Source organism: Cetorhinus maximus, chromosome 3 (genome assembly GCF_964194155.1).
Source record: "Cetorhinus maximus chromosome 3, sCetMax3.hap1.1, whole genome shotgun sequence".
Classification (NCBI taxonomy): domain Eukaryota; kingdom Metazoa; phylum Chordata; class Chondrichthyes; order Lamniformes; family Cetorhinidae; genus Cetorhinus; species Cetorhinus maximus.
In genome coordinates, this window is record NC_135881.1 from 136,703,145 (window position 1) to 136,717,360 (window position 14,216).

A 14,216-nucleotide genomic window follows, 5' to 3' on the forward strand; every position below is an offset into this window, starting at 1 on the left:
CAGTAACTGTTTTTTTCAAAAAACTAAATCTGAAATCCCAGTTATTTACTAAAAGAATGAAGCCACAACATTCCACATTTTCAAACAAGAATTTTTATTACACAACAGTCAAGCAAAGCAAACACTAAATACTTGGTAACCTCCTGTATTCTAACATCCAGAATCAACATAAGTTAAACATGAATTAGGCATGAAATAGCAGATACAACTAAGACAGGTCTTATGAATTGGCTCGGCAGTCCACACAGCATATAGGTCATTAGATTCAGTCCCTCAAAACTCTGTCAACCTCCTCATTTCCAATTTCGAATTCACAAACTGGCATGATGGGATTTGAACTCGTATCTCTGCATTATTAGTTCAGTCTCTGGAACCCTAGTCCTTGGGCCGATGCAAACCTCCTAGTTGGGGCATAGGCTGCCAGTGCATCAGTGGCTATGGACCCAAAATCAGGCCATGAACAATTTATACCCAAACTCTGTAAGTTCATCTCGGAGTGTGGATAACAAATCAAACACCTTATGCAGCCCAGCAAGAATATAGAAGCTTGAACTTTTCTCCTGGAGTGACCATTGACATCTTTTCTAACAAGGAGAACTGGGCGGACTTCACAGCTGCAAAACTTCAACTCTTCCAGCCCAATCTTGCTGCAACTCCAGAAGAAATGTGCTGGAAAGGCCTGAAAATGGGCAGCGAGCAGATATGCCAGGACTTTTTTTTCATTCTTTTCATGGGGTGTGGGCATTGCTGGCTAGGCTAGCATTTATTGACCATCCCTAATTGCCCTTGAGAAAGCAGTGGAGCTGCCTTCTTGAACTTGCTGCAGTCAATTTGGCAAGTAGACAGTATTCCATCACACTCCTCGGGCAGAATTTTCTGCCTGCCGAGTGGGCAGGCCCGACCCAATCTCCGGCGGGCGGGGAGCCGATCCCTGCCGGAGAAGTGGGCCCTGCCGCCATTTTACGTGGGTGGGCCAATTAAGGCCCACCCAGCGTGACGTCCAGCGGGAAGCGCTATGCGCTCCCTGTGCGGGGGGGGGAAGGATTCCCCAAAAGCAAGAGTGCGCTCTTTCGCGCATGCGCACAAAAGAACGCACATCTCCCTGAGGCAAGGTGCAGCCTCAGGGAGATTGCTTCCACTTTGAAAAAGATTAAAAATAGAAAGAAAATTCCCTAACATGTTCCCCTCATGTGACATGTTCATAATTTACACTATAACTTTATTAAACTTTTTAAAACCCTGCATGAAACCTCATCCCGCCGGTGGATGAGGTTTCATGTTTTATCTGTTTGCCGCCGGGGCTCCTGGCCTGCCTGCCAACCTTCAGGTTGAAAGGGCAGGTCCTTTAATTGTTTAAATAATCCTGTCAATGGCCTCAATTGGCCATTGACAGGTCGGCGGGCCTGCAGCTGATTTTGCTGTGCCCTCGCCTTCCTGAAAATTTAAATGGGGCAGAATGACATCGGAGTTCTGCCTGACGTCATCCCGCGTCATTTTACGGGTTGGCAAGGGGGTCCTGCCCCCTGCTCGCCGACGGCAAAATTCTGCCCCTGACATGTGCCTTGTAGATGGTGAACAGGCTTTGGGGAGTCAGGTGGTGAGTTACTCGTCGCAGAATTCCCAGCCACTGACCTGCTCTTGTAGCCATAGTATTTATATGGATAGTCCAGTTCAGTTTCTGGTCAATGGTAACCACCCGCCCCCCATCACCACCCGCCGCCCCCAGAATGTTGATAGTGGGGTTTCAGCAATGGTACTGTCATTGAATGTCAAGGGGAGATGGTTAGATTCTCTCTTGTTGGAGATGGTCATTGCCTAGCGCTTGTGTGGCACGAATGCTACTTGCCACTTATTAGCCCAACCCTGTATATTATCCAGGTCTTGCTGCATTTGGACATGGACTGCTTCAGTATCTGAGGAGCCACAAGTGGTGCTGAACATTGTGCAATCATCAGCGAATGTCATCAGTGAACATCCCCACTTCTGACCTTATGATGGAGGGAATGTCATTGATGAAGCTGAAGATTGTTGGGCGTAGGACACTACCCTGAAGAACTCCTGCAGTGATGCCCTGGAGCTGAGTTGATTGACTTCCAAAAACCACATCCATCTTCCTTTGTGCTAGGTAATGACTCCAATCATTCCCATTGACTCCAGTTTTCTAGGACTCCTTAATGCCACACTCGGTCAAATGCTGCCTTGATGTCAAGGACAATCACTCTCACCTCACCTCTTGAGGTCAGCTCTTATGTCCATCTTTGGACCAAGGCTGTAATGAGGGCAGGAAATGAGTGGCCCTGGCAGATTGAGTGCCAGAGACCATGTTAGTGCTGAGTAACTGCTTCCATCTTTGACCAGTTATTTCTGACTGGTTATTGGGATTTTGAACCTGAAACAGTGGTACATGTCCAAGCATAGACTGGCCATGGGGAAAACAGTAGGCTGTAAATGATTTCATAGCACTGTTTTATCTGTGAGGTTCCCATTGAGGACCCAGGCTGATTTTCCTCCTCTTTCTACTGTTCACCACAAAAAGGCAGTGGGCAGTTGTAAACAAGCACTCAAAATGGTGTGAGGCCAAAAATTTGAGGATAGCAATATTGATGCTTGAACACTCGAGTGGAGTAGGGGTTTACAACATGAGCCAATCTTTGCAGAATGACTGCAATCTGCTAAATGCTGCACAGTCCTAGCATCAACAAGATGATTCACTTGGAAACCAGTAAGGAATTCACCTGTCCCATGGATTTGCTGATATGAAACGCCAATCAACACCACTAGCAGAATTGGCAAGGGAGGTTAGGAACAATGTAATTAATCTTCAATGGATTTCCCATTGCCAGGTGGGAAATATTATATAATGATAGAAACCACACATGTGGACCAATAATAGAAGACTCCTTAAATCGACTTGCTTAGCACATAACCAACCAGTAGATCTTGGCAAAGATTTTGTGCGGGAGAGGAATTGGGCCATTGAGTTTGAAATGAGCTTGTGTATTTGATGGAAGGACACATACAAGTTGCACTGCATCAGTGACAAGAAGTAGCAAGTGAGAGTAGCACTTCATAAATCAGTCCTTGAGGCAAATTAGGGTTTTAGTTGGAAGATACTCGGGACTTAATTCATTGATGTTCCAAAAAAATGGAAGAATGTGTTAGCAGCAGACTGAATGGAAATGAGAAGTTCAATCTCAAGATTGAATGGAACTTAAGGTTTCAGACCACGGTGTTAAGCCTGACAGTGCAGACTGATAGAACCAGAGGCATATCAAGATCCAGCCAGCCAGAATCCTGAGGGTGACATTACAAACTCAAATATTTAACTATTGCAAGGGTTTGGTGTACGACATCCCAAAGTATGACAACAAAAGCGCACATATAAGCAGGATTTTTTTTAAGATTTCTTTTTTATTGAAAGCTTCTTCAAAGAAAACAGAATTTTAAACCTAACATCCACTGATCTACATAAATTTCCAGGAGCAAACAGATAATGAAAGAACTGCCAGACAAAGTGATGCCCAGCATGTCTGTGGCACAACTGAAACATAAATTTAAAAAATTAACTTTCTTGATCTTATAGACATCTCTATGAGTTTTTCTTAAATGAAAAGAACTGTACAAAATAAGGTCTTCATAAATTAAAAAAAAGTTTCATAATTTAATGACTGGTGAAACAATGCTGGTCCAGGACCAGGTTACAGAGTTTCCCTGTGCAGGTTCGTAACAAATGAAAAAAATAGTATCAGACAGAAGGAAATGGCATTTAACACTCCAAGTTCTATAGTTTTTTCCTACATGATAAGGAGCAATATTCAAACACACTAGTTGGACTTTGGATGTTTGATTACTGGCTATTTTTCTGTTTTCTTTGTTTGGCTATATGTCCATTGACTGTGGGACTTTTACTTACTCAGGTGGTGGCTCTGAAATGGAACATCTCTGTAGTTCGCTTCTGCAAAAAGGACTTTTCCTATTTATTGGCAGTCCTGACAGATGCCTGTCAAACTATTATTGACTTATTCATAGGTCAATTTAGGACAATATTTGTAGTTTCAACACTGTTCAGATTCTTTCTGAAGAATATATGTTGCATTAGTTCCCTATAATTGATAGCTAATTGAGAAATTCCCACAATATTTGACAATTAATAACCAAACAACAATGATCCATTATTTGTACTTGAGTCAAATAATGCCATCCATTTGCTATATTTGAAACAAAGACATGCCACTCTGAATTTAGATTTAGAACAAGCAACAGATTTTGTTGAAATTGTTATGTAGAAATGTCATCACTTTATTATTTTTTTAAATCCATTGAACTCGGAGGTTAAATGCTGTTTTGGATTGAACTATGTCTGACAAAATTTAAAAAAAGACAGAAAAACATTTATCTTGTGAGGTTATAAATGATGAAAACCTTTGTGTCTGAACAAAGCAGCATAGATCTGAATTGATACACAGAGCAATCTCAACATCTGCACATAATAATGTAGCTTGGTTATCAACTGGTATGTCAATGTACCCTCTTGAAGGATTTCAAACTGGGACCTTCTCCAGTAATCTGATGCCACAGCATGATACTCAGTGTTGATATTACACCCACAATAGGAAGTGAATTTTTCACATTCCAGTTATTTACCACATCCTTCGTTACAGAAATGTGAGCCTTCTCGGGAGTCACTTGGTTCTGTCAAACATGCCAAGTCAATTTTGAAATGTTTCAAAGGACTAAACCCTGAGCCTGGGCAGAAGCACAGAAGTCTGGCTTAAGGTTCTTTGAGCCAAAAGTCAAGCCCAAACCCGAGATCATATTTGTATCATTCAAATATTGTTCTCTGTGGTTTGAAAACTAACCATCACTGGGCACTTCGGTTATTAACTAAAAGGCAACTTGGATGGGAGTTTCCCTTCAGAAACGTTAGTGTTTTGCTATTTATAGCTTTCTGTGGATGTAACATTGACACTGCAACTGGAGGTTTGTTTGCAGAAAATGACCCCATGATAACACTGGATAGAAACTGCCAGAGCAAACAAAAATTTTAAAGCTAATTTGATGTGCATGTCTTGTGTGCAAATTGTTTAAAGCAATATAGTTTCTTATTAGCATTCCTTTTTGTGATTTGTATTCTCTTTACATTGATGAAAAACAAGGATACCAATAACAATACAAATATCTCTATACTAATTAGATACAAATTCAGGGATAAGTGCTTTGAAGTGCCTCAGAAAGGCAATAGTGTCTCTCTCGCATACACACATATACGCACACACTTTAAAATAAAATTTCATGATTGGTTAGCAGCACTATGATATATCACACATCCATATTTGGAAATTCAAACAAAAGTACCACTCTGATTCACCAAAAGCCAATGATTTTTTTTAAAGGGAATTGCTAATACTGTATTTATACAGTATAGACATGTCTAAATAGGTCACCCTTGGGATACCCCTCAAGCAATGACCACAGGTATTGTCAGTTGAACAGAAGTTATGCATCAATTAAGTATCTTAAATGTCAATATCAAAAGGCGATCCTTCAACCTAGAAATGTACACTTTGGGACAATTAAAATCGGTGGAGCCACATCTAATATGGATCCTTGATTAAAATGATTGGGAAATAGATTGCCACAGGCTCACTGTCCAATAAAGATGAATTCTAACTCATTCCTTGAGTGGAGTATGTCTCTCCAGAAGGAAATGGCACATTACTGTGGTCCTCAGAGCAACTCAGTAAGTAGATTTTTTAAATGAGATAAGTTGTATATTGCACTCATTCCATCTCATTAGGTTGCAATTACATCCTTGTCAGTTTGATTAATAATGGTAAGAAAGGCCATTGGATAATCACAGAAAAGAAAGGACCAACTCCCAAAGGTTCAACTTCTAATCCCTCATCTGCAAAACCACATTTGTTTAGGAGTTCACAAGAATTGTGAAAGATGTTGTTCTGGAACAGGTATGGAATTTAGTCCTGTATATTTCAGTGATGTGGTGCGTGGTCCCAGTAAGCTCAGTCATTACGGCTAGTATATCAGAAAATGGGAGAATTAAGAATCCAATTCCTATAGTGAAAATATGATATGCACTTCTATATCTGCAAGAATTCTACACAAGGTTTACGCAATTTCCATGAAAACAAAATTACAGACCTTTGAGATATTAAACATTACCTTCTTTAAAGGTATGAAGAGAAATTTGTTTGGGCCTGAAATGGTCAGCATGTCCTCAGTGCAAGCCAGCAGCCGGAAACCCAAGGCTCATTTTATATTGTACCTTGGGCCTCTTTTAAATAATTAGAGTGAGCTGCAGGAGATTGTTGGGCCTACTGAGGAAGCTCACTGCACCAATCTGAGCCTGCAAATGTAGCTCTCCAGTAATTCTGGCTTGGGAGGAGGGTTGATAAACAAGAGGGTCCCATATATAGGCTGGCTGCCGTCCACAAAATTACTGCAGAGCCAATCAACTCTGTCTGATGGTGATCTCCTGCACTCTCCTTTAAGGATCTTGGTTAGGCCACAGATGGAATAGTTTAACTGCGCACAATATGCTGGCTTATGCTCTGCTTGGTATCCAACCAATTTTGGAGAGGATTCTTTAAACAGGCATTTGGCATCTCACTAGTATATGCAAGGGGCCGAGAGCCAGTTTAAGGTGGCTGCCGGAGAAGTCTTAATATTACCCAAGCCAATATGATGCTTGACATAGCCCTACAAAATTGTACCTTGCCAAGAAATGAGTAAAACAAGATCCAATTTTGTCCCCATAGTCTCCCTTCTGTTGGTTAAATATTGGGAATTATTGAAACAAAACTACATAATATTTACTTTCCAAATATTTCATCTATCTTACAAGAATTTTGAAAAATATTAATTGAATTAGACTTAAACTTTGTAACGTTAAAAAAAAAACTGGGAACTATTCAACAAGCCATAAAAAAATAAGACTTTTTAAACTCACTTTTCTGAGAAATTACTCTCTGGGCATTCTGAAGAGACTGAGCTATGGTTTAAAATGTACACAACATAGATTGAATTAGAAATATGATTGAAATCCATCTCAGATAGGCTGACACAAAAAGATACAGTCCCATGAACAGTATTCCAGACCTGTGGTAAGAGCTGCCACATCAATTGTGTCTTTAGAGAGGAGGTGAATTGCTTGTTGGTCATTACAGGACATTTTCTTTTGGTTATGTTCATTGGTTGATATGTCCTAAGCCCCATTTCAAGTACATTAGTCACATATGCCAACACTTCAACCCTTGCCCTCCTGATTTTCACCCCTTACTTGTAATCCCTGATTGTCAGCAATATCTTTCATTTCTCTAAATCAGAAGGGAAAGAGTCATTTTTATATAATTTATCACATTTAGAATGTAAATAATCAGAACCAGTCTTTACCCAATATCGTTCCCTTTCTTCTTTACCATAACATTCCATTGGGAACATGGCCATGAAATGAATGAAGTATCGACTGTAGTACTAAATGACAGCAGTGGCATGTTGCAGTAGCAATATTTACCTTTCAGAATGGGAAACACAACTCTGTATTTTGCACAGTATATTTGTGTTGTGCTACAACACATACAAATATCAAAGACACAGAGACATTTTTTCCACCACTAAAATGGTGTCATTTCTTGTCTGGACCCCAAAATGGAGTCCATGATCTGCTTGATTTGACAGTACACATACTATCAATATAACTCCAGCAAAGTAATTCCTTTGACTTATAAAGAAAGCATATTTGAACATTTTACTATTAGGTTTTGATTTTAGTAGAGTATAAAAGTGACTTGTCACTGGGGCAGTGGCTGTCCTACCTGCTGCCATTGAGTGCAGGATTAATTAACAAAATGTCTAAGCCTGGGCATACAGCCACTATTTCTAGACTGCTCATGACCTGATGTGTACCTGTACATCTCATCAATGTCCTGTTGAGGCAATCTGCACACAAGAAACGCTGGGCACATAAAAAAAGGGAGAAAAAATTGAAGCTTTGCAAAATGCTGGATAACAGCTGCTCAGCACACTAGGAGATGGCATAGACTGAGGTAGATAAATGGGCTATCCAGATGCATAAAGTATGAAGGAAGACTGAAAAAGTAATACACTTTGCAAAGATAAACACATAATGCACATTTACAAACACGTGTTAAGGCCAAAGTCAGGACAGAAAAAAAATTGATATTTTACAGAATTATTCCTTCTTTCGATGTACATGGATTTCTTTTCCCCCAATACCAGTGCACCACCAATATTTGTAGATAAACATTCTTACTGTGTATGAGTTATTAGAGAGTAACCAGTGGAAGAAAAGTTTAAAGAAAGTAAAGTAAGAACTGGTCCGGCCATGTAGGTCAAATAAAGATTTAAAAAACAACAGAAAAAATCTCTAGCTTCTTGACTGCTTTAGGGTGTCACTTCATCTTTGGTATAAAATAGGCCATCCTTAGGCTGCATTTGATCCACAACTATGAAAATTAAAGACTACAGAAATTGTCCACAATTTCTTCAATCTATTGCTTTTGCTTTGATTTCTTTTTAACCATAAGCTCCTATCTATCTAGTTCGCACCTTTTACTCTTTAGCTTGCATCTGCAAGGTGACAAGCAAAGCAGACTAAAAACATTTTAAGCTAATAAAAAAGATTGCAAATATAAAGCACTAATTCTGCTGCTAGCAATTATGCTTTGTAAATAAAACAATCTGCCTTAAGCGATAAACTGCATTTTGTACAATGCAGTCACTTTTTTCAAATCGCAAAACGCTTCAGCCTTCTGCAAATTGTCAGTTTCCACTGCTTTAAGACAAAATTCATTAAAAGTCTTAGCAATTTTTTTAGATTTTGTCAGTTGTCCTTGTTCTTTATCAATAAAACCATGTTCTTCTGCAAAAGAAGACAAGCACATTTTTTTTTGTTTTTTTTTGTTTTAACCTGTACAGCTTATTAGCATTTACCTCCCTATAAAGTTAAGCTTTTATCAAATTCTTGCACCAACCACTTGGTCCAAGCACATAATTTCAATCTAGAATTTCTAACGCAATGTTGACAGCTGGCTTTGAGAGCCTGACGTCTTCAAAATTAAGGCAATTAAGAGTCAAGATAAATCTTAGCTAAACGTTTCTGAAAAACCTACAAATTAATAAAAGACATGAAAAAAAGAGTAGCTTAATATCAGAGGAAGACCATTAAACTTTCCTAAAACACTGCAGCTTCCTTCCTCTTCCAAACTTGTCAGTCTTACAGTTCTAAGTCTATCTGAACATACAAATCATTTATATTTTTACCTGTTCATCTGAATGAAAAGTCAAAACAATTCCCTTTTATGGGATTTTCTTTCTCTTTTAAAAATAAGCTTTTATAGCAAAATTAAACTGTCAGACTACATCACTGAACCATTTGCACAGCACATAAAAACACTTTTTTTTTGTCAGGTAAGGTAGGAAATAAAAAGCATTCATTCGACGCCTGTGCAAACTGGAAGCCACCTTCATATTCACTGAAGTTTCCTGGTTCAAGGCAATTTTCAGCTCATGATTCCTGTTTTCAGTCCTGTTTACTGTCTGCGGAAAAAATAAAAAGAATGTCTGATGCCACATTCGGGTACAGGAAAGAATATTGTCCTATTAACTACGCCCTGCTTGATCCCAGCACAGACAAAATCATTTCAGGTCAGATTATAAAATAAGGCACGCACAATTCTTTCTTTCTTTCCTGAACACACTGACCAATCTTGGGGAAAAGATGCACTGCAGCGCTACGTGGGGGTATTCTATATTCATCCAACATCCAGATTTAGAAACGACAGAAGCCGTCGGTGAATAGAGAGCAAGAGTCCAGGCCAGTTCCTTCCCCCTACTCTAACCTAGGGTCACCCAGTCTGACTGTAGAGCTCCCTACTACTGTCTAAACTGGCTCAACTAATTCAACACAAAACACAGCAACTGAAACTGTAACCATTCTTGTCCTTGGGTTCAATACACCACATGGCATATTCACCCACTTGAACATTGATGCAGCTTTCAAAGCTGATCTTCAGAGAAGTAATTGCTTCACTTAACAGAACAATTGTGAGGAAAGTGTTGTTTTAAGTTTCTGTCTCAGGACAGGAACAATCAAAATCAGATTCCTCCCTTCTGGTTTGTGAAGGGAACAATAAAAACATGAGGAACATAGCTACAGTGGAGAACAGGGTGGCCTCCTGAGTGAGAGCCAACTTAAACCTAGTTATTCATGTAAAGTGAGCCAATTCAAGTTCACTAACCAATGATGCTTGAATGTTAACCCAACTCAGACACTTTGAGTATGATTTTTTTAATTGATTTTAATGGAAAAGAACATTGGGTGGAGTATAAAATGTACTGCTGATTCTTTGCAATTATTGTCTGCTGATAACAATTCAGCTCATTGTGACAGCTGTGAAGTGATTATGCGACTGTAGATTACTGAGGAAATGATGCATCAGGGGTCAGTCACAATGTGAACAAGATCACTTCCTCAAACATTCATTCAGTTCTTAACTCTATGTATACTGATTGTTCTTTTCTGCTTTTACTGCCTATGTATCCGATCACTTACTTAGCTTGTTGGTAAGAATAGGTAGGTGCATGATCATTGGTCGTTTCCACTGGTATCTGTTGTTGTTGGCCACTGGCTTCCTGTGATGAAGGTGCGACCGTCTGTGGGGAGGTATCAGCAACAACACCCTGAATTTAAGAAGGAAGCAAAATCGTATGAGACCTCGACTCACCCCATAAGGGTGATAAAGTTCACCACAGTCTGTTACTATGAAAGAAAACTAGCATCAGCAATTTGGAAAACAGCTTTCTTTCATCTTCACAGCTGAATGGAGGTCATTTTAACTTAAAATGGGTGACGGCAAATATTGGGTCGTTTTACATCTCTCCCATTTTTTATTCCCATTTCCAAAGTCAAAATTCCCTCTATCTGTCCAGTTGACCTCTGCTGTGGACATGGTCCATAATTTGTTGTCTCTAGCTCCTGACTCTTAAAATCATTAGCTTATCTTTGATCAATTTTCCATCAATTCCAGCTCCTAACTCTTGCACCCTCCTCCAAAATAAATTTGACAGGTTTCTTTGAAAAGATATTCTGGTCTTATTAGATGAATTAACTGATGTAAAACATTTACCAGCTTTAGCTTTCTCTGTTCCTTTTTCTGTTGTTTTAAAATTCAGAATTATATTATCTCTCGCTCTTCATTTTCTAGAAGAATATAATTTTGTTTCCTTCATCTTGGCGACAGAATGGCTGAATTCCAGGAACTATATTAATTACCGTCCTTTGTACTTTCTAATGCTTTAATTTTCATTGTGAAAGTATTACCAAAATTAATTATAACACCTGAATAAAGTTCCATTAATACATTGTTCAGGGCTACTTTCAACCAATTCTAATCATATTTTTCTCAATCTAGATAGCAATGGACAGTATATTTGCAGTGGTATTTGAAAAAGAAAGGTTTCAGTACATTTGTGAGCTACTTTATTTTGTTAAACACAAGCACAAAACATTGGAAAGCTAATTTAAAAGTATGACTGCTCCGTATAAAAAAATGGATTGCACACTAGCTTAGAACAATGTCCTTTTAGCTTTAGAATCTGGGCTGAAATACAGTCCAGGCTAGTAAGATGAAGTTTTGCCACTCTGTTGGTTGTAAGGGTCCTAAATGAAATGAGTTAAGGCATTCTCTTCCAACTCCTAGGAAGAACAGGACCATAGCACAAAGCTGAGTACAAATTGACACTTTTTTAAGCAGGCAATCTTACTAAGAAAGACATCAGGTTTGGTTCATGGGGGAAGTGGAAAAAAATCACAATGAGAAGTACTAACAGGGTTTAAGACTCAGGCAGATTTAGCAGGACAGAATAAGGAATCTGAATGTGTTAAACCACATCTTGAAATGATTTGATGCAAACAACTTTTCCATTTCTAGGACTAATGAACATAACAGGTGGAATTTAATGGTCACGGCAGTGGGCCTGTCCACCTGCTAGAGAGCCAGTGGCAACCCCACCGTAACCATTCTGGACCCCACCCCTGGACCTGATTTAAAGCCAATCAGGCACTTACCTGGTTGGCGATGGGGTCCTCGTCATCTTCAGGGCGGATGTCCCACCTCTGACAGCTGCTGGCCAATTAATGGCCGGCAATTCTCCTGTACCAGCAGCGCCACAAGGAACAGTGACCACTGCCGGTACTGCATAGGCCCAGGCTTCAGGATCGTCGTTGGAGCCCTGGAGGAAAGGTACATGAGGCAGAATCACCTGGGCCAGTCAGGGAGGCTCTGGTGAGGGAGGAGGAGGAGGAGGGGAGGGGGGTCAGTTTAAAGGGCAGTTGGGGGTCTTCCAGCATGGCTGATCCTTGTTGCCAGTGGGTGCCTCTGTTGGACACAAACTGCTCAAGTAGAAGGAGCACTTCCCACCAGGCCACTGACCCAGGTGTGGTCCCCACACCTTGGTTAGACTGCACCTGGCGTAGTGTGTGCAGTTTTGGTCCTCTTACTTTAGGAAGGATATTAGCAGGAGTGCAGCGAAGGTGCACCAGACTGATTCCTGGGATGGCAGGACTGTCCTAGAGAGAGATTGGGGAAACTGGGCCTATATTCTCTAGAATTTCGAAGAATGAAAGGTGATCTCATGGTCAAAATACTTAAAGGGATACACATTGTAGATGCAGGTAAGATGTTTCCCCTGGTTGGGGAGTCTAGAACCAGGGGACACAATTTCAAAATAAGGGGGAAGCCACTTCGGACCAAGATGAGGGGAATTTTTTTTACTCAGAAGGTTGTGAATCTTCGGAATTCTCTACCTCAGAGAGCTATGGCAGCTCAATCATTGAGTATGTTTAAAACAGAGATTGAAAGATTTCTAAATGCCAATGACTTAAAGGGATCTGGGGATAGTGTGGGGAAAAGGCCATGGTCATATTAAATGGCTAGAGTAGGCTCGATGGGCTGAATGACCTACTCCTGCTCCCATGTTCCTATATTCCCACCTACCACTGGTAGAACACCAGTGGCGGCAGGATGAGGCCCTTAAGTGGGGAGTTGGGAAGTCAAATGCATGTCGGGGGAGGGGTGGAGCATTAAATTCCGCCCAACTGAAAAATACAAATGCAGTAAGCATTGATGTTGAAAAAGAGATATAAATGATGTTAATTAGGGTTGGAAAAACAAGCTACACTATTGTGATTTGGTTAGATGAGGCCAGAATTATGTAAAGGATTTGGGAGTGGGATGCCTGGTACGACAAATCACAGCATCAAAGATCACTGCATTAGGTATTAGATAGTATTGACACTGTGGGGGTGAAGGGGAATTTCATGATCAAGAAACAGTTTGATTCATAGAAGGAGAGGTAAAGCCTGACTTCGAAGTCAGTCTTGACTCAGTTTAGTCTTCTTTGAAAATTTCCAAACCAAACAAGATCTGTTTGTTTTCAGAGTGACCTCTATACCCTGTCAATCATGAAAATATCTTAAAAAGTTAAGGAACTCCAAACAAATAATTTATTTAAAAATATATTTGTGATAGCTAGTAACATAATACACTGGCTTATCACATATTATAGGGGAGGATTATACATGGCATTCTTCATTTTTGATGATCAAGGAGGAGCTGGGTAGAGCTGCTCATTGGACAGAGAGAATTATCAGACAGCAAATCATATAGGTTACTCTTGTAGCCTTTAGCAGCAAAATAAAGATAGAGATAGGAAGCTGAGATGGAGGGAGAGAGGAGGGAAGAGAAAAAGAGAAAGAGAGAGAGACAGACAGAGAGAGAGAGTGAAGCTCACCCAGTCAGCCCAGGGTATAGTGCACAAATCAAAGTGAACCTAAAGAAGGCGAAGAAAAGTTACTTTAAAAAATGGAAAAACATATTTTCATGAAGGAGAACAAACTTCTGAGCTTTATTTTGATTTTTATCAGACAGGGTAACTGTGCTGGAGATTGAAGGCTTTCCATCTTTAGGTGAACAGTGTCAGCATTATAAGCACATACATGATTAGTCACAGCGTAAAGCTTTCTCCATCCTACCACAACAATGTGTCTGACCCTCAAACTAAGAAGGGTACGCCCTACTGCATCTGTAACAATTTCCAGTCCACATACCAATCATCCCTTGACCTTTCCAAGTGAGATTGCCAATTAAGTGGCTCATATCCACTGAGAGCTAGATTAA

General features: G+C 40.0%; 1 protein-coding gene across 4 annotated transcripts in view; it reads right to left on the reverse strand.

Moving 5' to 3' along the window:
• Positions 1-3,391: 3,391 nt before the first annotated feature.
• LOC144678935 (RNA-binding motif, single-stranded-interacting protein 3) overlaps positions 3,392-14,216 on the reverse strand; it is a 1,591,210-nt gene continuing 1,580,385 nt past the window's right edge. For 2 of the 4 annotated variants that reach the window (XM_078539043.1, XM_078539042.1), the window contains one exon: positions 10,588-10,719. In XM_078539043.1, the coding sequence (XP_078395169.1) occupies positions 10,588-10,719 (132 nt within the window). Of the gene's footprint in view, positions 9,577-10,587; positions 10,720-13,830; positions 13,870-14,216 lie in introns of those variants that run through there. The other 2 variants (XM_078539040.1, XM_078539041.1) reach the window with 2 other exon arrangements.